Source organism: Camelus bactrianus, chromosome 11, assembly GCF_048773025.1.
Source record: "Camelus bactrianus isolate YW-2024 breed Bactrian camel chromosome 11, ASM4877302v1, whole genome shotgun sequence".
In the NCBI taxonomy this organism is placed as follows: domain Eukaryota; kingdom Metazoa; phylum Chordata; class Mammalia; order Artiodactyla; family Camelidae; genus Camelus; species Camelus bactrianus.
This window is the reverse complement of record NC_133549.1, coordinates 73,362,109-73,386,824: the sequence shown is the minus strand read 5'-3', so window position 1 is coordinate 73,386,824 and position 24,716 is coordinate 73,362,109. Positions and strand designations below refer to the sequence as shown.

Here is a 24,716-nt window from a genome sequence, read left to right as displayed (position 1 = left end):
GTGGGTGCACATGTGTGTGGGGGGCAGGCTGGGGGAAAGCAGCGGAGGCAATCCCTGGATTTTGAGCCGCTCAGGGACCCACTGGCTGGGCGCGCATCAAGATGCCCATTCTACAGACGACTGGAGATGAAGTGGCAACTTAATCAAGGTCAGGAGGCCAGTGAGTGGTGGACCAGGGACTCAGGCTCGCTGACTGGTAAATCTGAGACCCGGGTACCTTGCTTCGAGAGGGCTGCCTCTGGGTGGGGCTCTGCCTATGCTAGACCCCTGGGAGGTCCAGGGAGTAAAGGGCATCCTAATTTCTGGTGATGCAGAATCAGACATAGGGAGAAAAGTCAAGTTGTGAGCAGGTTTTAGGAAGAGCTGTGTGGCCCGCACATAAAGGGCTCAGGCCCAGGGGCTTGACTGTATTTTTAGGGGTGGAGCCACTGACAGCTGATCCCTCATGGGCAGGAGAAACTGGGTCAAAGGCAGAGCTGGGAGAGAGCTCCGCAGAGCCTGGAGGAGAAGGAGGAGGAGGGAAGGGCTGGGGAGGAGGGAAGGGCTGGGGAGGAGGAGCCCATCGTCTGGTTTCTATTCTATGACTGTGAACAGAGGCATAATTGGCATTTGGGAGAGCTGTTCAGCTGAGTTCAATCTGTAACAAGTCTTCTTCAATTTCCTCTCCTCAGACCCAGCACAGGCTTCCGAGATTGCTTTGCTTGATGCTAATGAGAGGACACACATCTCTCATTCCCATGGACCAGCCTCAGCTCCACTGGGCCCTGGTGTTCAGGGAAGGCAGGCTGGGTCGGGGTGGCGCTGTAAGCCCCCCCTCCCCCGCTTGGCTGGGGTCCTGAGGCCGGAGGCCTATGGGGGCTACCTGAGCTGCCTGCTAAGCCCGCCTAAGCAGCATTCCCTTCCCTGTCGCTGAGACGTATTAGCTGGTCACCTGCCTGCTATGCGCCAGACTGGGCTACGTGCTTCACCGATAATATCCTCACAGTGTCCTATGAGGTCAGCCTCATTGGCCCCATTTGACTGGAGGAACCGGGGCTCAGACAAACAGAGGGACAAGCCAGAAATCACACCATGGGTACACAGAGGAGTTAGGATTTGGGCCCAAGCCTGTTTGACGTCAAAGCTCATGCCCCTTCCAGCATATCTGCTTCCTCCTGGTATAACATAACACTCCAGAGTCTATGCAGGGACACTGCCACCCTGGGCTGCAGGGAGGCTGAGTTCAGAGGGCAGGTGCACCACTCCTAGTCACCACTGGGGGGCACCCGCTCTTGCCCAGGCTCACCCAGGCGTCTTAAAAGTGGGACCTCTGAGTCCACTGAGAACGTTCTCCACCTCTGAACAATCCAGACAGGGTCCTGGCAGGCAAACTGCCTCTTAAGCTTGGTGTGAGCATAGGCAGGAGGGGGACCTTGCATCCTCTGGAATGAGGCCCTCCTGGCCAACAGTGGGGCTGGGTTATGTGACTTCAGGTGACTCCCTTCCCCATTCGTGCCTTGGTTTCCTTTTCTGTAAGATGATCGAGTTTCCCAGGACCTTTCCTTTTCTGTTTCTTTACAGAGAACCACCGAAGCAGAGGGGAGGGGAGCTCGGGTCTGGGAAGATTAGGTACTTCACTGCATCCTCAAAATAGCCCAAAATGCACAGCAGAGCCCAGAAAGGGCATGACACTGGCCCAAAGTCACACAGCTGGGAGGAGATCGAAAGGGACAGGGCAGAGCTGACATCTGAACCCCAGTGTGTGATGCCAGTGTTAGGCCGGTCCACACCAGCCACATTCTCACGAGGAGGGTGGTCGGGAGCCTCAGGCAGTCAGCTGTCACCTACCGTCACCTCCACCCAGCAACCTGGGTGCTCAGCTACACAGTGTAGTCTAGCACGTCACTGCCCTGCCCTCGCCAGCTGTGCCAGGCTGGCAGAGGAGGAGGAGTGAGCCTAGGCCACACACTCACCTGCTTGATGCACTGCAGTCGGTCATTGGTCTGTTGGATGTGCCTGTCCATAGAATTCATTCTGGCCGTTTCGCTGGGTTCTACCCGAGAGCCATGAACGTTGTCCAGCCTGTGAAGACACAGAAGAGCGGGTGTCATTAGGGTTGTGCCAGGCCCGCCAACCTTGTAGCCACCTTCCTGCCCCCACGCAGGCATGCTGGGCCCAGTGGCTCCCAGCAGGTTCCAGGGCCCTCTGCCCCGACAGCCTCGCTCTGGAGGAGGAACTGTGACCATGGCCGCCCAACCCTTCCCTACACTCAGCCCTGGGAGAACCCCACCTGGGCTGAGGGCAGGAGGTGCTCCTGGGTGGGTGGCTTATGTGAGCAGTGGGCAGGCATGTCCCCCATGGGCCATGGAACTGCACGCTTGCTTACACGCATTTCTACACACACACGTGTTGGGTGGTGGTGGTGTGGACGGCAGCCCCAGCCTGATTCCCAGTTCAGGGCTTAGCTCACTCCATGTGGCTGTGTGTGTGTGTGTGTGTGTGTGCGCGCACGCGCGTGCACATGTACATGGGGAGCGTACCATGTGACGACCTTCGCTGCGTGTGCAGTGTAAGGGCAACAATCCGGTCGTGGGTGCCACGTGCCCTTCCTGAGTCCCCCATGCCTTAGAATTCTGCACACTTTACAAAGCACAAGTCTATTTTTAACCTTTGCTCTCCTGGGAAAGAAGGAGGGCAGCAATTAGCACCACCACCCCTTTTCCAGATAAGGAGACTGAGGCTCCGAGAGAGGTAGGGGGCTACCTGGGGTGGCACAGGGAGCCAGTGCCAGCGCCCAAACCAGGAACTGGGGCTCTGAATGCTAGTTCATGGCCGAGTGGTCGGGGTACATGGATGTCACACTCACCAGGCTCACTCTACCTGAATGGCGCTGGGCCCGGGGAATGTGAGCGTGAGTGTGACTTCCTTCTGGGGGGTAGGCGGAGGCTACGCAGAAGAAGCCCTCTGGGCTCCCCAAAGTCCCTGGGGTCCCCAGGCCTCTCCGGGGAGGCTATGAAGGCAAAGGCAGAGATGGAGCTAGAGACAGAGGGGGAGAGGCAGAGAGGCAGAGAGAGAAGGGAGAGGTTCAGCTCTGTTTCACCAACTGCTCAGGAGTCCAGGTCCTTGAGCCAAAGCAGGAGTCTGCCCGTTGCTGGCTGAGCTTCCCCTCCCAGAACCCAGTGGGCATTTCAGGCTGCAGACACATGGGTCAGACACAGGGCGCTGATCAGAGACCTATGGCCCCTGGCCTTCTCTGCTACCCTGCAACACTCAGGCCCCTCGTCTCTGGTCATGTCACCAAAGGTCCCATCTGCCAAGCACTTTCTGTAGGCTGGGCCCTTGCATTCTCTCCTTGACTCCGTACATCTACTCTGTAGGACTGGAACCATCTCCATTTTACAGATGAGGAAACTGAGGTCCAAGATCTGCCAAGTTCCCAGGGCCAGAAGGAGCTTGGACTGTGTTTGTCTGCCTGTCCTGCAACCACATCCTGACTCTCTGCCCCCAGCACGAGCACCCTGGTTGAGGGAACCAACAGCATGCCTGGCCCCAGCCTTGGGAAGAAAGCTCTGGTCCTCTTCCAAGGAGCTCCTCACCGCACGGCTCCTTTAAAGCACGTCTCATTGTTCCATTTGTACTTGAAAAGGCAACTCATTTGCATGGTTCAAAAATCACGGGTGTCCGGTGAAGTGCTGGCCTTGTCCCCTGCCCCCAGGGGCACTTCTGGAGAGAACCACTATCATCCGCCTCCTGAGGGACTCAGAGAAGCAAATATCTATGTGTACTATCCTCTGTCACCCCTTAAAACATAAAACAATAGTATTCTATATACACTATCAGGACCTTGCTTTTTTCCCCCTCTTAATAACATTTCAAAATTTATTCCACATCAAGACATAAAGAGTCTTTTCATTTTCTAATGGCAGCACAGTATCCCAGGTACTGATGAATCATTTGTCCAACTGCCCATCTGAACGTCCGCCCCCGCCAGGTGCTGTTCTAACACCTGAGGCCCTAGACAAGGCCCTTCTGCTCAGGGGCTCACATTCCAGCCCGAGTGATGAGGCCTGAGCCGTCCCCAGATTTTTATTACTACAAACAGTGCTGGAGGATCACCTTTTATACTGGTCACATCATCAAGTGCGAATTAATCTAGAGGACACACTCCTAGAAGTGGAGCTTCCAGGTCATTCGGGCATTTGTACTTGGATAAATCCTTTTTGGGTTCACCTGATCTTGGTGCTCTGCAGCAAAGAGGTTAAAATGGGGGTAGTGCCCCCACATTGATTTCTTCCACACTCACCCCACCAGCAAACCTCCATTCACCTCACTTTTCACATTTAGACACCCAGACATCCAACTTCTCCATCATTTATCTGTCTAGATGCCTGTTCATCCATCTGTCCTTCCATCTACTCATCCATGCATCCATCCAAACATTTTTATTCTCCAACTGCCCATCCACACATGCTTCCAACTCACTCAGGAAGTACCGTCAATATTTTATACCCTGCTAGATCTATGGGGTGTGGAGAGATTATAATGAAATCATTTTCTTGGGCTCAAGGAACTCTTGGTCCAAGCCTGTACCCATTCCATGTCACCTACTAGGTGACTATTTGTTGCTCTCCTCTTATAAATTAGGTGCTGGTCCAGGCACTGGATATAGACACTGTTACTATATCCCCACTTTACAGATGAGGAAACTGAGGCTCAGGGCTTATAGTAGCAGGGGCTACAGAATCCTGGCTTTCCCTAAACTTTTGTATAGTCCAGGGGTGCCCACTGGAGGCTGCTGCAGTGCCGTAAGTGTGTGTGTGTCCAGGGAGAAGCAGTGACGAGTGTCACTCCCCTTGCTACCCCTGCAGGCCTCCCGAGCTGGGGCTGAGTTTCTCCTCCTGAGTTTACCTGCACAGAGCCTCACCCAGAGCTCCCATGACAAGGGCTCCCAGGGCCAAGGACAAGCCATGGTGGGGGAAGCAGGGACATGGGGGGGGGCAGAACAGGAATGAGACAATGCCATCTTTGGTGAGGCCACTTCAGTTCCCGATGCCAGACACCACCTGAGTGGAAGTGTCCCTGGTGGTCTCCCAGGCACATGGTACACAGGGAGCTAGGCCTTTTCAGCCCTCACCTGGGGCAGGAGTGAACAATGGCCACCAAGGTCCCAGTTAAAGAGTGCTGTGTCCACAGCCAGTGGGGCAGGGACGCTGAGCCAAAGAGACCCATTAAACTAGCTCAGGAGGAGCCTGAAGGGAAGCATAAAGAAGCCCCAGGCTTCAATCCCCTGTCCGCAGGCGGCAGCCAACCAGGACAAAGGGCCGGCCCAAGTGGCCAGCAGGGGGTGCTGTTGATGAAGCTGCTTGCCCAGAGGGGTGGAAATCTGCACTGTGGAGGTTTGGGGCTCTCTCATCAGGGCCCTCCTTCTCTGCAGTGAGCACCTGCGTGCTCCCGGACAGAGGGGCTTTGAGCAGGCTCCTCCCATTTGTAGAGCAGGATGGTGAGGAGCAGGGGTTAGGTGGCCTCACGAGGCTCTGTCTCTTAAGTAGGAACTTTTCCCTGGATGGGCACAGCATTTTGTCTGTAGGGTCAGAGACTTGGTGGGGCCTTGATAAATCCTTGCCAAATGACTGACAGATTGTTTCTGGGGCCTACAGATGCTCAGCCCACCCAGGGAAGCCCCAAGCTGGCACCAGGAGTCCAGACCCACCCAGAGAGCCCCTGGGGGCCCTGAGGTTGTCCTCCCCTGTTGAGCCATGGCCAGGGCTACAGGTCTCACCAGAGGAAGCAAACAGTAGAGGGGAGACAGACTGTCCAAGTTTGGGTCCATCTCCACTCTGGCTCACGGGCAACCCTGGTCTGGCACCCAATGGCTGGACTGAGTTGGCTTCTGGATTCAAAGATGCTTAGAATGTCATTGGCCAAAGGTATTTTGAGGTCTCCCACCACCCTGAGTTTAGCTAATTTATTCTCAGGAGTCTGAGGCCCACAAGTGATGTGTCTAAGGTCACATGGCACATCTGGGCTGAGTCTAGACCCCAGGGGGGCTTTTCTCCAGGTCAGGGCTCCATGTTGTAGGAACCAGGAATGAACGGCCGGGCCTGGGATACCGGCGAGACCCAGAGGGTAGAGAGGAGAGACATCACAGATCACAGGGACAACTGTGTGCCATGTATGTCTTAATCTATAAAAGAACAAGATGTCTGGCTGATTAAGGAGACACTCACAGATCAGGTGACATTTTTAAACCACCAAGATCAACGGAAAACTGGAGTTACTAACACTAGGAATGGACGGGTCTGGCAGCTCTAGCCCCTTCAGAGAAAGGGTCAAGGCCTGGAAGGCTGAATGTCTTGGGCCTGGAGAAAAGAGGCAGGCTGAAGGATGGGGGCAAGAGGTAGCAGCCTGAGATCTTCCATTTGTTCCACACCCGCTCTGTTCAGGCACCAGGCCAGGCCTTGTGAGTTGCTAATTCACTTAATCCTAAAAGGCTCAGAGAAGTGAAGGGACTTGCCAGGGTCACACAGCCAGGATGGTGCTGAGCTGAGATTCAAACCCCCTGCCTTTCTAACCATTCATATGTCGTTCTTTCCATTCCTCCAAGACTGGAGATCAGAGCCTCCTGGAAGTCCTCACCCAAGGCTGTGCCTGGACCCAAAGAGATGCTCCCCTGGTTCCACCCAACCTGCCCAAACCCATCCACTTGCTTCCAAGGCCTTCCCAGTGCCGCTGGGCTCCCTGCATGCCGGCCAGTGTCGGGAAGTGGCGAGCGCTCAGCGGCCAGCAGAGGTCGCCCTCCGCTGCAGGAGCATCACTGGGCTTGGCTGCTGCCTCCCTCCTCCCAGCCTGGCCTCCTCTAAGACTCCACAAGTGGCTGCAAATCATCCGTGGTGGCTGCAGCTCCAGAGCCTACCACAGCCGGGCCCCCTCCCAAGCAGAGCTCACTCTGGCCTGGCCCTGCGTGCACCCACGGCCTCGGCCCTTCCTGACATGTCTGCCTCGGAATGGCTGGGGTGCTCAGGTGGTCAACCCCCTGCGGTCCCTTCCTCCAGTCCTCAGTTTTCCCATCTGTAAAATGAAGGCTGGCCAGCGGTTCTCAGCCCTTCAAAATCCAACATCTTAGGATGTCGGTGTGAGGAGCTCCAGCTGTTCGGAAAACGCCATCTCAGACAAGCGTGGAATGCTTACCTCCAGGACTGCGAAGCCTGCAGGCCCAGGACACGCTGGGAATGCCGCTGTGCCAGGGTCACCTAAGACTGAAAATGCTGTATCTTTCTCTGCTGCACACTTTTCCTTGCGCTTATGCTCGGCTTAATTGCGTGTGGGCAGGTTTTCTGATGGTGACATCTGGATTGGCCCTGTCTTCCCAACTCCCGGGGGGGCTACTGAAAGGGCAGAGCTTCTATTTTGCACTTGTCATCACCAGGGGGGCGCCGGCGAGCTCGCCCTCAGCGGATCACAGAAGGCCTGCTCAGGAAAGGCCAGAGGCTCTCAGGGCTGCTCAGAGGCGAGACTGTTGAGAGCTGAATGGGCACCTGGGGACCACTTGGTCCTGTACCCTCCTGTGACAGGATGGGAGGCAGGGGCCGAAGGAGGGGAGGGACACCAGGAGGCAAGGGCCGAGAGGCACTGGAACTCGTCTCGCTGGGTCTAAGGAGGAGCCTGGGCCTCTGAAACGTTGGAGTGGCATGTGGCCCTCAGCAGGCTCCTCCCTAGAAATGGGGAGGGGGCTGCTCTTAGCTGCCCCATGGGAAGGGCAGTGCTGGAGCTCGGGAGGCAGCTCCCTAGGGTGGCAGGCTGACATCAGTGGTACTAACATCAGTGTGTTTTACTTTTGAGGTGAAGCAAGTTAACTGGTACACTTAACACACATGCATCCAGGGGAGAGGCATTTGCACATGTGTGTGCACACTCCACATACTTAAGTACCTCCTTTGCACACTTAAGTGTAGGTACACGCACTCGAGTGCTGGCCCAGACTCATGAAGCACACACATCTCCTGACAGCTTGCATAGGCAAGTGGCGGGCCCCCAGGGGAGCTGTGTGAGCAGCGGTGTGCAGAAACGATTCAATCACCGTGCACATCTGCAGCTCAATCCCCCGGGGCGAGCAGTGCCGGCAGCAGGGGTGGGGGGCTGTACCTACAGTCTGCAGAGCAGAGGCTGCGTTCCGAGACATCGCTAGGGCCAGGGAGCTTGGGATCTGCCTGCTGCTCAGCCTGGTGGGAGAGCCTGGGGTTCCAGGGGACCATCTCAGCCAGCCCCTTTACCCTTCAAACTCCAAAAGGGGCAGATGTCGGGGGCCTTGGGTTCAGCGGTGACCTGCACATGACAGTGTCAGTCCGGGTCTCCTTGGCCTGCCCCCACCTCCTACCCTGCTGCATCCCATGTCCTCCATGTGGAGCTGCTCCTTATCTCCTGGACTGTGCTCTGGAGATCACACCTCTTTGCCCCCTTGCCCAGCTCAGAATGCCTGACCCCCTTCATCCATCAAGGCTGGTTCAACGGTTGCCCTCTTGGTTGGTTTCTTCCAGCAGAGCCACTCACTTCTACTCCTATGTCCCCAGTGCCCCTGTCACACACCCCCATCTTGGTGGTACCAGACCAGCAGGGTATCTTTGCAGCCATCTCCCCCGTCAGCTGGGATGTCTTCCGGTTATGGACTCCCAGAGCCTAGCCTGGGGCTTGGTACCCAGAAGGTGCTCAGCAATCCTCATTTGATGGATGGATGGCCATTGTCCAGCCCAGAGTGGCAAAAGCTGAAAACCCAATGACCCAGCCAGAATCAGAAGATCTTAGACTGAGAGATACTCTGATAACCCAGTCTGGGGTTCCCAAAGAGTGAAACCTGTACCACTGGTGGAACAAGAATGGTTTTAGGTGGTCCATGGGCAAAGCTTTTGCATTTTCATAGTGGAGTATGTGGACTAGAACAATCATCACTGGAGAGTTCCTGGATATTATTATTTAGGATAGGGTTAAATTAGGGAGGGATGGCAGACCTAAATGGAGTAAAGAAACATTTTAAACAGGGTATAAACAGTACAAAAGTGACTAAGGTTAAGACAGCACTGATACAGTTTAATGCCTTCCTCATCTTAAAGGCAAAGGAGCTCAGAGAGGTGCCGCAGCTGACTGTGGTCGCAGAGCGGGTGACTCTTCCACTCCCGATCCTCCTGCCTGGAGTCAGAGGAAGAGGGTGGTGGTGAAGCGCAGACAGTCAGAGTGACTTTGTGCCCTACCCCAGGGAAGTCAGGGAGGAGGGGCAGAGGGACAGAACATGAGAGGGGAGAGGGAGGGAAGAGGCAGCTCCAGGCAGCTGACCAGCACCAGCTGCTGCCCATTCTTGGCCGGGGCAACTGGCACAGGCCCTGGGGCCAGCTTGTGGCCTTGCACGGGGCGAGGCCCCTGGGCAGGGGGTGGGCCCTGAGAGCCAGACTGTCTTGGCTGTGAGGCTGTGGGAGGGCACTTTATCTCCCTGAGCCTGTGTTCTCATCTGTCCAAAAGCAAGGTACAGCCCCTCCCTGCCCCGCTGGGCTGAGAATCTGAGTAAGTAAAGTCGGCAGGGCACAGTGCTCTGAAGAGGGAAATCCTAACTCGGACAACAGCTCTTCCAAATCTGGTTCCCCCTCCTCAACTTGGAGGAGTGCCCCTATGCCAAGACTGCACAGGGCTCCATACCTGGCGGTACAGAGTTCAGACGCTCTGGCATGGCACTTGAGGCTCCCAGAAGGGTGGGCCCACCTCTGTCCATGACCCAATTCCCAGTGCTCATCCTCGTCTACAGTCACCCCCAGTGTCAATGGTGTTAATGGGATGACACAGTGTCCCCTGGGTGTTTCAGAGTCAGGGCTTTCTGAGGGCCAGCCCCACACAGCTGTGTCTGCCCAACAGCCTGTTCTGGGACACAAGAGTTAATCCAGAGGGGAGGATGACCGGCCTGGGAGAACGGGTGTCGACGCTGCCCTGACAAAGGTGCTGGCCCCTGTCCCGGCCCACGCTGTGCTGGGAATCCCAGCTGCGCTCCAGTGTGCCTCATCCCTCTGGGGCATGTGACGTCTCAACAGGCTCAGGCCACGCCCCTGAGGCCAAACTCTCCTGCCACCCTCTGGCGGTACTCCAAATCCATGACCTCACAGTGAACTTTCACTGACAGCTTCTCTCCCCAGAAGGGGAAGGAGGGCCAGCTTCAGCCCTGGATAAGGTTGCTGGGTTTTCTCTCCTCCCCAAGGCTATGCCACCTCTGCTTTTTGTTTGCTCAGAATGCAAAGAGATACTGAACAACCGAACAACCACTGGACCTATATGTGCCAATCATTATTACCACCCGGGAGATGAAGAAAATGAGGCTCGTAGGTGCAAAGACTTGCTCAAGGTCACACTACTGAGAAGTGGCAGTGGCAGGACTTGAACCCCAACCTGGTTACACCACCCATCATGTTCTACTGCATCATGCTCTCCATGGGAATATGTTAGCCTTCCTCACATTTCCTTTTCTGGTCCCAATTACCCTGCATGTGAGAAAGGTGACTGTCATTGCTGGCCGATGGAGGACAGTGCTGAGACAGGGAGTCCCAGTCCTGCCTGACGCTGTCTGGTGCTGGGCCCGGGCCGCAGGCCTTCCCCAGGACAGTGCAGTGGCTCTGGCCTGGCTTTGTCTCAAGGCGATTCCAAAGACTCAGATGCCTTCCCCGCTTTGGAAGTGGAGAAGAGGGAGGGTGGAAACAGTTCCCCGAGGGCACTCAGAGGACACAGGGTGGGATGAAGCTGGAGATGGAGCCACGGTTCCTTGACCACTATCTGGTGTCCTCTAGAAGGCTGTAAATATCCTGCAGATTTCTTAAACAGCTTCAGCTCTAGGGACAGTCCTCCTGGCTTAGATCTAGAATGGACCTGGGGATTTGCTCAGATCTGTCATTTACATAATGAGGAAACTGAGGCCCAGGGCAGCAGTGGGGGTGGAGGCAAAGCAGAGCCTTGAAGTACCTGTTCTGGGTCAGAAGTGGGGCCAGGACCTATATTCAGGCCTCGGGAGCTCTGGCTACCCTGAACTTCTCAGCGTTTTCTGCCCCAACCATGTCTAGGTACCCCCTGCAGGTGCCTGTCTAGGGCAGGCCTGCAGCCACAGACAGCTAGGGTGGGGGCCTGCCTGGAGGAGCTTCAGGAGCCTCGAGGTGGGGGAGGGCAAGGACAGGGAGATCATGGCAGGCCATGCCAACCTGGCCCAGAGCAGGGGCTCTGCTCCCACTGGGAAACATCTGTGGATTTTTCTGCAGAAGCCCTGTGAAGTCCTCATGGCTCCGTGTGGATTTTTGGCATCCCAGCTGGGCTGACGCTGGCACAAGTCCTGCCTCTTTCTAGAAGGCCCATGTACAGGGGGTAAGTCAGCCTTGTCTGGTGCCCATCACCCTGCCTGTCATCTCATCTGCACTCAGGGACTCTCTGGGCATGAGGTTACTCAGGGACTAGGCCACCTCCGACCCAGGCTGGGAGTGGGGGTCCCATCCCTGGCACCCTCCAGGGACAAGCTGGGTACCCCACAGGCGACCTGAAAACATGCTTTCTGAATGTCTGCTGAGAGACAAAAATTCACCCTAGGTGCTCCAAAAATGTGTGCTGACTTGACACTCTAACTGTGCAAGGCACTCTACAGTTTACAAAGCACTGGTGTCACAACCCCACCTGACCCTCGTCATTACCTCATTTCCCCAGGGCAGTATAGCTTAGCGGTTAAGGCCAGCAGGCTGCCTGGGTTCAAATCCTGGCTCTGTCACTAGCTAGCTTCTGTGACATGGGGCAAAACGCTGCCCTCTGTCTGTCTCCGTCTCCCCATCTGTAAAAGGGAGGCAACAACAATGGTACCGACTGCATAGGCTGCCGCGTTCGTTAAGAGAGTTAGTGAATAGGAAGCACTGAGCACAGCCCCAAGCATGTGGGCATGGGTTCTACACAGGGGCAGGTGGGCCTTATCTTCTCCATCACAGCAGAAGGAAGCCAGGGCCAGAGAGGAGCCGGTGCTTGCTGGGGGGCGAGCGGGAGTTAAAAGCCACCACCCTAGACACTGCAGACCTTCAACTTTTTTTTTAAACCTATTTTTGAAACTTATTTTTTTAATCTTGCAACAACATCTTAGGCAGAAGCTCAGCTGATGCAACAATGAAAGGGGCCAGGGCTCTGGTGGAGGGGTGGGGGCGAGGCTGCCTGCTCCATGTCCCTCGCATGGGTGCCTCTGGGAACCACCCTGTGGGCTCGGTGCCAGGCCTCAGAGGATGTGGGTGGCTGAGGCAGGAGTCCTGTGCCCACCGGCCACAATGCCGGGTTTAGGAGCGGGAGGGATCTGTCCTTGAGGCAAAAGCCAGTTGTGGAAAGTTCCAGAAGGAAGGAGGGATAGGGTCAGTGCTCTGGGAAGTGTAAGCTGAGCACCACTACTCCAGAGCAGTGCCTGGATGCCCATGTGGAGTCTGTCCAGTTAGGGAAACCGGAGGGGGCACACTGCCTATTCCAGGAAAAAAGGGGGGCAGGGGCCAGCACACCCCAGACCAGGTGGCCTGAGGTCTGTGCCCTGGACACGGATTCGTGAGCTCCCCCCTGAATGAAGGACTCTGGTCAGGTGGGCTGGGGAGAAGCTGCATATCCCACCCTCGTTGGGAGAGTACGAGGCACACTGGCAGTCGAAGGGCCTTAAAGAATCTGGCCTTCTTCAAAGTGACCAGAGCACAATACAATTTTTTCGCTAAACACATTTGAAAATCACACAGAGCTAGTTTTCCCCAGAAATGGCTTTGACAAATGCCGACCTAAGAGGAGTGGCTGTAGGGTGAAGAGGCTGAAAAGCAGGGAGAGAGACTGCAGAGGAAGATGGGCAGGCTGGCAGGCTGGGGGACCAGATACTGAAGTGTCTGCGGGAAGAGAAGTCACAGGGCCTCTGCACCAAGATCAGAAACCCACTGCCTGAGAAGACTGGGGCCCTGGTTTCTGAATCCAATATCACGGCCAGCTTCATGAAGCCACCACCACCTTGATGTACCCAACCAGGCAGGAGTTGCAGCTGCCCACCCCCAGCAAGGCTGGCCCAGGTCCAGAGGAGAGAGGCCTGGGTCACTTTCTGGAAGGGCAAAGGCCAGAGTTGGAATGTCAACTGAGGTGCCTGAGGCAGAGACTGGGTTGGCTGGGGAGGCTGGCTCTCCTGCCCCACCTAAGCCAAGAACTCTAAAGGGAGGGCACAGGCCTGTGTTCTCTCCCTGGGGCTGTGGGCGTGGGTAGCCATCCAGCAACCACTCAGAAGTCGCCGTGTTCATAATTATGAACAAGAAGAACAGTAACAGGTATCACAGAGCATCTGCTGTGTGTCGGCAGCGCACTTGGTGTTTTCTGTGAATTATCTTTGTAACGACGCAGAATGATTCGCATCGTCTGCAGATGGGAAAAATAAGACTCAAAATGATTAAGGAACTTGCTCAAGATCAGAAAATGGCAAAGCTGGGACTCGAGCCTGTCTGTCAGACTTCAGAGCCCGGCATCCGTCCCCTAAATCAAGCTACCTCCACTCCATCCAGGGGTTGGGGGCTGGGAAAGCGGCTTTGCACACGGCCCAGCTCCAGTTCAGCCGTCCGCTGGGCACTGCCCCGTGCCAGCTTTGCCCTGGCTGTGCCCGGCCTAGAGTTGGACATGTGGACAGGTTGGACACGCATCCGTTCTCGGGGGGCCCCATCATGCTAGTTACATGTGCGGTGCTGTGGACGCACGGTTGACCTCTCGGGCCTGTTTTCTCAGCCCCTGAAGGATGGGACTGATTGAGATGTCACGTGCGTCTTCCCGCACCCTCTAAACCTCTGAGGACGGCAGGGGACACTCAGGATTTAGTGAGCACTCACTTTGCACCAGGCCCTTTCACTCATGTTTTTCTCACCTAATTCCCACATGGACCCCTGGAGGTAGGCATCATTGCTCAGACTACACATGAGGAAACTGAGGCCCAGAGAGGTTAGGTAACTTGCCTAACGTTACACAGTGGGGCGGTGGGGTTGCTGAGATTGGAACCCAGGTTTGACTCACTTCAAAGGCCCACCCAGCCCTATACAGGGCTAGAACAGGATGCAGGGGAGGAATGCCCGCCAGCTCAGGGCCCACATTGCCCTGTGACCGTAACCCTCAGCCCCTCAACTGTCTGGCCTTGGTGAAGTGGGCGCTGGGTGTGACGACTCCTAAGGTGGTTTCTAGCTTTAATGCTCTGGGAGGAGGGTGAGGAAGAAAGGAATAATTAAGTAACAACAAAAGAGATGGCACCCCTGAGTCCCAGAAGCCTAGAATCCAGGGGAAGGCAGACAAGCTGTACTTAGTGATCTGCTGGCAGTGCCCACCACGGGGGCTAGACCCTAGAAGGCCCAGAGTTGGGCTGGGGGCAGTGCCATAAACTTTCTGGAGGTGGAGGGGCAGAGCGAGGCGCCTAGCGGGGGCGGTGTGGCTGGGCAGAGGGCCAAGACATGGGGGTGGGCTGGGCTGGGGCAAGGAAGGCCTGTTTATTTTGGAAATAAAACCACACATGCCCAGGGCCCTTCTGACCAGGCCTGGCCAGCCCCCTGGCAGGGCGGCATTGGGGTCTTTCTTAAGGGAGAAGGTACTGAGATGAAGCAGGATGCTCACTATTCATCTGCTTTTTAATTAACTCGCCCTGCTGCCTTAAGTGATTCCCTGCTTACGCTCATTCTTTTGAAAATTCCAAAGTGCTATTTCTGACCTGTGATTTACTATTGCCGTACGTCTCTATAAGCAGTGTTTTAGCTTAAGTGGCAGTTGCATATTAATTACAAAGTTAATTATGTGCTGTGTAATCATGCTGTAATTCATTAGTTTACTCTACACTCTGAGAGCCTCGTGCTAATAGCAAGATCTGACAGAGGGGTTCAGGAATCACCAGGAAAGATCTGTCAAAAGCCCAGAATGGGGCCGAAAGGGACTCAAGGCCCAGCAAGACGGTTGTTTGGGACTCATCTGCTTGACTTGAGGTCGGGTCATCGTGCCCCTTGTGGCTGTTTCCCTGAATAGAGCGCCAGACCCTGCTGCCCAGGGCTCTCAGGGCGGACGGCCTGGAGCGCCTACTGCCTGCAAATCCTTGTCTGCTGAGGATGGTGGAAAACCCAGCTGGGTCTTGTTTTTTCCCCCACGGAAGTGCAGGGACAGGAACAGAATTTGTTTAAAATTACTTACGGAACAGAGAGTCCCTTCTAGGTGAAAAATTAACTGCTCAGATCACCAAAACAAAGTGGCTCTGGGAACATTGACCATGGGACAGACCTGGGCGGGGCCTCCAGAGGCATCAGGCCTGAGACAGTTGTTCAGAGGGGGAGACCCGGGCCCGAGACGGGGAGAAGCGTGTCTGGGTCTGGGACCAAGGTCTGTTTACATCCTTCTCCTTCCCTAACTGTCTCCCCTGCAAAACATCAGGGATCTTGAAATGAACCCTGGCCACATTTCTCTCTCCTTTTTTTCCTATTTTGTTTTGTCTCCTAATGAACTGACCCACGGGGTCCCTGGGCCCTTGGCTGTGAATCCCAACTCCACTTCTTAGCCGATCTCAAAACCTCTGCTGAGGCCCAGGCACCTTGTCTGTGGAACAGGGTGAAAGCTCCCTACCTCCTTGCACAGGGATCAGAAGATGGATGGAAACGACACGTGAGTCCTCCAGACCCTGCCTCCACCAGACTGCTCTGCTGTAGCGGTGTTCCAGAGGATCCTTTTCTAGAACCATCCCTTTCCTAACCAGTGGAGAATTCCCCATGATCCTCCAAAGGCATTTAAAAGTCTGTGTGAGTAAAGACAGGCCTCCTGCAAAAGCTTCCATCTCTCTGAAAATCTATGGGTCATATTTCAAGCCTTTGTTGCGTGAGGAGATACAAGGCTGTGACCTGCCCTGGACATAGCGATCTGGTGGCTGAGACCCTCTGCTTTCCAAATATAACCTGCTTGTTTTCTTTTTGCTGACAGCTGAACAACAACAACAGAAAAAAGTGGAAGTCCTTCCCCTTCTGGCTTCAGTCAACAAGAGGAGAGAAGGACTCGGAGCCCCAGCTGGCATGGGAGGAAGATAAATAAGAAAAAACAAAACATGTCCTCATGCTACAGTGGAATGTTTAAAAAAGAGGTGAAAAGCACAAGGTCAGGGGCAGATTTCATCTTCTATAATTATAGCAGGCTCAGGGAGGAGGCAGGAGGCTGCCGACTCGACATTTTTGGGGAAATCAGTTTTGGAGGGAACTCTTTTTTTTTTTTGGTGGGGGAAGGAGGGGGGTGTCTTAACAGCCAAAGGCACTGTGGTTTCCTTTCCAGGGAACACACTGGTTTCCTTGGCAACAGAGAAGTCCAGCCTCCAGAGTTCTGCCGGGAGACCAAGGCTTGGCCTGGGATGCTCCCGACAATGATCTGCAGCCAAGGTCTCACTGTCCCGCCTGCCCAGGCAGTGAGCTGGGTGGGAGAGGTGCAAAAATGTCAGCTCTGCAAAATCGTGCGCCCCGGTCCCTGTCTCTCTCCTCGGCACTGGTGCAAGCAGCTACTCATCCTCAGATCACCGCTTTCCAGGGCTTTATGGCTGAGCAGGTAAAAAATGCTGCTTTTGACAGCACCCGAGGACCTCAAGGGAGCAGTAAAGGATCTGGGGTGGGTGGCTGACCGACGGTCCAGCACGCTTCAGCCTTGTGTGGCTGGCACAGGGGAACTGCGTTAGAAGAGAGAGGATCTGAATTTCCTGTCACCTCCCTGCCTCCAGGCTCACTCACGTGGCTCCAGAGGCGCCTCGTGGATTTTAGAGCCCGGCTGCCCGGAGAGAAACGTTTCAATGTCTGGCCTGGGAAGATGCCACCCGTGCATCAGGTGTGGGAGGGGTGGGGGTGAGTGGGAGGAGGAGAGGAGAGGAGACAGAGAGGAGCCAGTGATCGAATCTGCAGAGCGCTTACCCCACGGCGCCCTGTGCCACACGCACTGTCTCACTGAACTCTTTCCCCAGTTGCCGGGGGAAGCGGACACAATTATGCCCGGCTGGAGGGAATGGAGGGGTCAAGTGACCTGCCCAAGGCCACCCAGTAAGTGAGTGGCAGAGCTGTGAGTCACACCTGTCAGTCTCCAAGCCTGTTTTCAGGAGAGGGGTGGATAGAGTGACAGGGGCAGGGGGAGGAGAGTCGCTCAGGCTAGCGGTTTACTCCCTTGGTGGCAAAAGGGAGATAGAAGTTCCTGGAATTCTCCCCTCCCCTCAGCTCCGCTCCCCTCCCCAGAGCCTCCCTCCATCCCCCCTGCATCTAAACATTCTCCAGGAAGCCTGGCCCCAGAGCAGAGCTACTGGGAGGCTCCGACTCAGAGGCTCCAGTCTCTACGCTCTACCTCGAGCCAGACGTAGCACTGGTTGATGCTTCCTGAGGGCCTCACAGTGCATCCTTTGTAAGCTTTATCTCTTTTAAGGCCAGACAGTCCTATGAAGTAGGTAGTAACAGTCCACTTTATGGATGAGGACTGAGGGCTCAGAAGCAAGCCCACATTCGTACAGCGAGCAAGAGGCAGAGAGAGAATTCAAGCCCCCGTCTGATGACGAAATCTAGGTATATTCTTAACTGATGATGGTGAAGATGACGATAGCCAGGCCTTCCTGAGCTCTCACTATGCACCTGACTTGTTTTAAGCACTGTACACACATTTACTTCTTTTATTCTCTCAACCACCCTATGAAGTTCATGCGACAATTAGCTCCATTTCACGGATATGGAAACCAAGGCACAGAGCTCTGTAAGCAACATGGCCAGGGGCACACAGCTGGTTAGTTGTAGGGACAAGGTTTGGAGCCAGCCAAGCAGACTCCTGAGTTCACACTAATGCATAAGGTATGCTACTTCTCCAACCACTGGGACATCCTGCCTCCCAGCCTTGACTCCTTGATTCTGGAGAGTTCTGGGATCCTGCGAGTAGCGGCCTGGGTTTTTCCCTTCCTCAAGCTCGGCTCCCCAGACAGCACCTTCTCCCACCCTGGGGAATGGCAGGCAGGACCTGGACCACGTTTCTGTGCATGGGCGTGGGTGTGCACACATGTGCACCTTGGACTGGCAGCATCCAGGGCGTGCACGCAGCTGATTTATAATCCACCGAGAAAACAGAATTGCAAAGCTCACCCACAAATCTTCCCTACTGAGGTACTTGTGACAGGCAGACATGCCATGAATTCCCAAGAACAGTCAGGCCTCCCAGCAGCCTCTGCTCCTGAAAAGGGCCCCAGGTGACCTAGCCACCTGTGGGTTAGCTCTGCAGAGGTCCCTCTGGTGGCCAGCAGTCCAGCCAGCTCAGCCAGCTCAGCCCTGGGAGTGGTCACCGACCTAGGGTGACCTGCTCCTGCTTATCAGAAACCCAGTGACCTGGCCCCAGGGAAGCCCCACCAGGCACAGGCCAGCCATCTCCCACCCTCCAGTGGGTCCCAACACCCCATCAGCCCTCTCACTCTGGTCATCACTGCTCAGAAAATGGGGAGCAGGGCCTGTTAGCACCTATAGAACTGAGAGGGAGAACACTAGAAAACGTCTCTTGAACTCGTCCCATGTACCTCGTACTATACCAAGTGTTTAAGGTTTGTCTCATTTCAGTACACGTCACATGCAGAGGCAAGGCTCAGAGAAGTTATGTGACTTGATCTGGCATCCCAGCACAAGCAGTCTGATTCCAGTCTGTTCTGGGAACCACTCCACTGTGTTCCCTCAAATCCTCAAACCCCACTGAGGTCTTTGGACCCTGTTCCTGGCGCACAGATGCTCATGGTATTTACCCCAGAGGGGACCCAGCTTTGGGTTTGGTTGGGGTCATCCCAGTGGTGTTAAACCCCATCACAGTTCCCACAGCTGTGAACCACGAGGAGATGTTACCAGCTTCTGCATACCCAGAACCAGAGCTGACACACTCTTGAGCCTAGCTCACGCTGTCCCCTCCAAACCCAGCCCCGGGGGGCACTGTGACGGTGGAGCATAAAAGGCATATATGCTTTCTTTCCAAACCTTGCTCCGTAGAGCCTTCCCCAACAGCCAGCATGGTGACTGCAGCACACGCCACCCGATGGGGGAACCAGCACTTGGGTCCTCTTGGAGGTCTGTGATCGCCCAGCCAATTCTCCTGCTGCCCCACCCCCACAGGTGGGAGGATGGGCCAGGGCAGGGCAAAGAGGTTGCCAAACTGGTTGTGGGAGGGGGTGGGTTACAGGAATCCCCATCCCAGCCCACAGAGCACTCCACACCAGGCTGCCCTACCCATGAGGTGTCTCTAGGGACTGGCACCAGGGTGAGAGTCCCGGCTCCTCCTCCTCCAGCTCAGACTCCCTCAGCCCCAAACCTATAATCCCCAGCAGGGAAAATGACAGCCTGGCCCAGCAGCCGCCCTCCGCCGACGGGCGGGGAGCTAAAGCTGGGTGGTGGCAGTGGTGGTGGCTGGGAGGCGGGCCTGGGACACAGAGCCGCCGAGTCACGGGAGGTCAATGGTGGGGACAAATGCCATGGGGACTGTGGGCTTTAGGGTGGGTGGACGATGGATGAGAAGGAAGAAGGGGAAAGGAGTGCACAAGACTTGAGGGTTGGCCTGAGGCTGGCCCTCTGTGGGATGAGGCCCAGGGACAGTCAGCAAAGGGTCATGATCCTGGAACCAGAAGCGCAGGGAGGGGGCCTCTGCAGAAAGGTGAAGGACGCTGAGGCTCACCAGGCCCCTGGAAGCAACAGGGCGAGCACTGCCCACAGGCTGGGGCTTGGGAAGCGGCGAAGACACTGATTCCTGGGCTCTGCCCCAGCCTCCCTTGGAGGGTCAGAGAATGTGCATTTGAGAACGTGCGCCTGGGATCTGGTTGCAGCGGGGTGGCAGGCGGCTGCTTGGAAACCTCTAGATTTCCCCTGTCACAGAGAGGTGCTGGGGTTCTTCCTTCCTGTGCTGCCTTCCCCACAGCGCCAACCTCCATTTGGAAGGAGGCAAGGCCACCGCAGTGCCACGGACACCCGGGCCACGTCTGCCCAGCTCACCACCTGTCTCCTCACAGGCACATGACCGCTTTGTGGGCTGGGCTTCTGGACTGTCCCTGCTTACTGAGGCCCGGTCAGCAAGGCTAGGGCCAGCCCCTAAGTGCCCTTCCCAGGCCCCTCCCAACTGAGAATAGCTGTCAAGGAGCCAAAACCTTGGCGCTCTCTGCCTCTCCTCCAAACCTGCTCTGGCAGGGAACTGTCACCAACCCCTAGAGCTGCTAAGCTTTGGTCCAGGGACACGTGGACACTTGGCCCATCTCAGCCAGGAACGCAAGACCCAGCGTCCTGGGAAAGGGACAACCCACCCTGAGCCGCGTTGCCCTGACTCCACGGCCTTGGGCAAGGCACATGCCTCACTCCGCCTGGGTTTCCTCATCTAACCTAGGAAGTGGGAGGAGGCCGGACTTGGCAGTGTGCAGGCTGTGAGGGTGGGCATTCAGGGTGGACGGAATGGCTTGAACAGTGGCTGGCGTGAGAGACCACGTGGGCTGGGCCAGGAGATCGGGGCTGAGGTCAGATCTGGGGTTAGGGTAGGGGCAAGGATGGAATTGGAGCTGGGGTCCCCATTGGATTACTCTGACCCTCACTGAGAGGGAAGTCTCCTGAGGGCACTCAATACTTCCCAGCAGGGGCCCTTGGCAGCTGCCCCAGTGTCTCTGGGTCACATGAAAGGACCAGCTGGGGCTGCCTGCTCAGATGGGGGTGGCGATGTTTGTTTGGGGCCACTCCAGAGGGGCAGCTTGTGCTCCCACACCGCCAGGGAGCCGGAAGAGAAAGGAGGTACAGCCAGCCTCCCTTGGACCAGGCTGAGCAAAGGGATAGGGCCTACCTAGGGGTGTTACTCTTAGACTCAAGCCCTGGAGTGACAGGCCATGTAGCAGGGGGTACCCATGCCCTGGGGAGACAAGGTCTCATTTGGGTATCAGGATGCCTGGGTCAGGGCCATGGGGACAACCCAGCTCAGGTCTGGAGCTAAGGACACTTGCCAGGGGTGCCCACAGGCACAGGCTGTGCTGGGCCAGGACTCCCTGCTGACATCCCCACAGCCACTGTCACACTTACTGTCCTGTTGAATAGTTGAGACCAACCCTTTTGTAAGAGGGTTCTGCTTGAGGACAGGGTCACCAGGATGACCACCCAGGAGTGCTGGGGTGTGCCTGGCCTGGCACCTTCAGCCATTTCTTCCATCCACGCCACTGGAGAGGCCAGCAGAGCCCTAGGGCTGGTCTCTCTGCTGGGAACAGGCTTCTGCCCCCTCCTATCTTTCCCCTGACTCTTGACTTCCAGCATGGTACGAGGCTCCCCTCGAGGGAAGGAAGAGATGGACAGGTGGTAGGACTGGAGAACGAGGGGCCAGTCAATGGAGGATGGGGCCTGTCTGCTTCTCTCTGCCCAGGGATGGTGATCTGAAGCCGGGGGCCTGACGTGAGGGCAGGTAGCACAAGTGGCCGTTGTTCCTGGGGCCTGCCCGCCCGGTGCATCTGCTCACCCGCTGCCCGGTCCCACTTGCCACGGCCTCACCAGCCCCTTCCCTGCCCCCTCACGGGCCTGAGATGGCTGTCACCATGGCAACCCTGCTCATTCAGTCCGGGATAATGAAGCCAATGTGTTTTTCATTTCCATGAGCTGGAGTGCGGACCAGAGCGGGGGAGGGGGCTTTCCCCTCCCAGCCCCTCCTCGAGGCAGGCTGGAGAGGGAGCCTGTGGGGCCTGAGCAGCCGAGGCACAGGCACCGGCAGGAGGGGGATGAGACCTGAAGGCACCAAGCTCTCGACCCACCACAGTAGCCTTGTGGCTGGACAGTACCAGCTAGAACGCAGGCCTCCCTGTCAACACCCAGAGCAGTAGAGGTGGCTTGGAGCCAGACAAAGCAGGGCTCCATTCCTAGCTGTGTGACCTTGGGCTAGTGACTTCACTTCTCTGGTCTCACTTCAGTAGAATCAAGTTCAAGCATTTATTGGGTCCCTCCTGAGAGTCTCACCTTCTGCTGTTCCCGGAGAGCCAGAAAGGACCCCAACAGAGCATCTGTCCCCCAGGAGCCCGCAGGTTAACGAGAAAAGGGGTCTGTACTGGGCATATGTCTCAGCTGTGAAAATGAGACCAGTATCTCTTACCTGTTGCTGCCTAGCTTTGAGTTATTCTTGAGGGGGCGGGGGGTGGGGTGGGAACATGAAGTCATGCATGTGAAAATGGCTGGTGTACACAGCAGGTAAGTGCTAACCTCCCTTCTTTTCTCCATCCTGGGCCCCTGGCCTGCAGCACAGAGATAGCAGAATTTAAGAAATTCTCACACGTGAGTCACCCCTGCCCCGATGCCTCTCCTTCCCCACTGTGATGGGACAGAGGCCTGCCCGTTCAGCTGGAGGTGAAACTGAGGCCTGAACAGCATGGGCTGGGGAGAGCAGGGTGGTGGAGTGGTGGCCCGGGGCCAGCCCACACTGTCGGTGGCAGGGCTCAGCTGTGGCCCAGACAGGGGAGAGCAGGGCTGTCTGGGAAGCCCACCGCCCACTGTCGCCACCACCGCACCCCTCCCCCAGCCCCTCTCCAAGGGCAGGAAGCCAAAAGCACTCACGCAGAAAAGCCTGGCCTCTCCCCCCACCCCAATAATTCAATCACCTTGGAGGCCAGTGGCCCTCTCTTCTAGCTGGGCTGACAGATTAGAGGGGGAAGGAAAGGAAGCACGCGAAAGGAGGGGGCGGGGAGACATGGAAAAATCAGAACAGGGCTTGAAAAATGAAGAAATAAACCTGCCAGGAGGGAGACGGCCTCTATCCGTCCTCCATAAAGCTGTCTTGGGGCCACCAAGGACGTTGGCAGGCGGAGGGGGCTGGAGATGTCTCCTCCTGGGACCCCGGCCACCCCTGCCCAGCTGGGCTCCAGCCTCCCCCTGGAGAAGGGTCCAGGAGGAGGGGGGCTGGGTGGACTTGCGGGTTAAAAGGGGCAGGAGTGGGGGAGGTGCAGCTTCGGGGAGAGCAGGGCCGGGAACAGGCGCCTCATACCACAGAGGCCGACCCACACCTGCACGCATTAGGCACTCAGTGTCGGGCTGACCCATGGAAGGAAGCCATTGCTGCGTCTACAGGCACACAGGGCTCGCAGCAGGCCAACTGAGGCATGAGGGCTGGATGGAGACCGTCCGCCCTTCTGTCTGTTTAACAGATGGGGAGACAGACCCAGAGTCACGTGCAAATCAGAGCCACTTGGGTTCTCCAGCCTGGGGTCCCGGCAAGGCCACCTTCACCATGAACTGCAGGTTGGCTCCGAGTCCCACCACATCACCCCCAGCCAAGCCAGGGCCATGCAGACCTGTGAAGGGGGCTATAGCCCTGGCCCTCCTCTGGGCCCCTCCACGGGGCCATTAAGAATCACGTTTTCAACAAACACTGAGTGACCCTGAAAACTGCTCATGACATTTTAGGTCCAAAAGAGAAGGAAAGAGAATTATAAAGTGACCAGAGAGAAATACATCAGGATGTTGACCAGGATGATCTCTGGTTGGTAGGATGATGGGCAGGTTTTATTTTTCTCCTTTGAACTTTTCTGTGACTTCCAGACTTTTATGCAACAAGCACGCATTCATTTTACAATAAGGAGAAAACAAAACTTTATAGAGATTAAAATAAATAAGCCACCTTCCACTAAATGCTACTTGCACCACATTCTCCATTTATAGGACGTCAAAGAAACTCTTGCTGGATTTAGGTAGCAGCTTTGCATAGGCACGTGTGCCCACCTATGAGAGCCTCCCATGTGAAGTCACTCCAGGCAGGAAGGAGGGGACAAGGGACGCTCTCATTTTGCTGTGTGACTTTGGGGGAGTCCTATACCTATCTGTGCATTGGCGTTCTCCTCTTGCCCCACTCACCTCAAAAGATGGTGCTGTGGACTACTGGGCCTGGGCATGCTTGAACTAAACTCAAAGGCTTCATAAATTAGAGGCAAAAGGCTTCTCCAATCAGAGGGGCACTGTCTGGGGCAGAGGGGGCGGCTGAGGTGCCTCCAAAGACTGGGCAGGCTGGCGCAGGGTGGAGGAGCTGGCTGAGCAGAGCCAGGAGGCGAGGGGCCAGCTTTCATCCCCTGTTTACAGTGGAAACACAGACTTGAAAAGGTTTCACTTTTCCACTGTTTTTGTGGCGATGCTGTGGGGAGCAGGGCTTCCTGAGAGTGAGGCCAGCTTTCCAAGGCCACACCGAGTCCAGCCCCGCGCTGGCCTCCGACAGGAAACATCATGTTTTCAATTTACGGGTCCCTGCCAGGCGCTGTGCGAGCAGGCCTGCGCTCCACCAGTCAGCCGTGCGGGGAGAGCGATTCTGCCCCAGCGCCGTTAGGAGCCCTTGGCAGGCCCAGCTGAGCCCCAGGACCGCAGGGGTACTTCCGGGGATCCCCGAGAGCCGTTGCTCTGGGACAGCTCTGGCCACGGACACTTGGCAGTTTTTGTGGTTTTAGCAGCTGATGCACCTGGTGATTCCACCCCGCAAACTCCAACCCCTGGCCTCTGGCTCCCACATCAGCTAGTCCACTCCCTTGCTGACAGATGGGGAAACTGAGGCCCACAGAGAGAAGAGGCTTCCCAATGCCACCAGATTGTTCGTGAAGAAAGAATGACCTCAACCCGGACTGGCAGGTCCCCAACTGAGTCCCATGGTGAAATGGGACTGTCCTGCACCCGCCGTGTCCCCCCACAACGGTGATGACAGTTGACCTCCACTGCATA

At 56.2% G+C, this 24,716-nt stretch overlaps 1 protein-coding gene and 1 long non-coding RNA gene across 6 annotated transcripts in view; one reads left to right on the top strand and one right to left on the bottom strand.

Annotated features, from left to right (window-relative positions):
- The window catches only part of ZMIZ1 (zinc finger MIZ-type containing 1), a 228,790-nt gene that overhangs the window by 103,611 nt on the left and 100,463 nt on the right, over nucleotides 1-24,716 (bottom strand). For all 5 annotated transcript variants that reach the window (XM_074374304.1, XM_074374299.1, XM_074374300.1 and 2 more), the window contains one exon: nucleotides 1,953-2,061. In XM_074374304.1, the coding sequence (XP_074230405.1) occupies nucleotides 1,953-2,012 (60 nt within the window). In that variant the 5' untranslated portion in view covers nucleotides 2,013-2,061. The remainder of the gene's footprint in view (nucleotides 1-1,952; nucleotides 2,062-24,716) is intronic.
- Nucleotides 15,329-16,188, top strand: LOC123619186 (uncharacterized). Its single transcript, XR_006727731.2, has 3 exons — nucleotides 15,329-15,372; nucleotides 15,625-15,785; nucleotides 15,964-16,188. It is a non-coding gene; the product is annotated as an uncharacterized LOC123619186 (long non-coding RNA).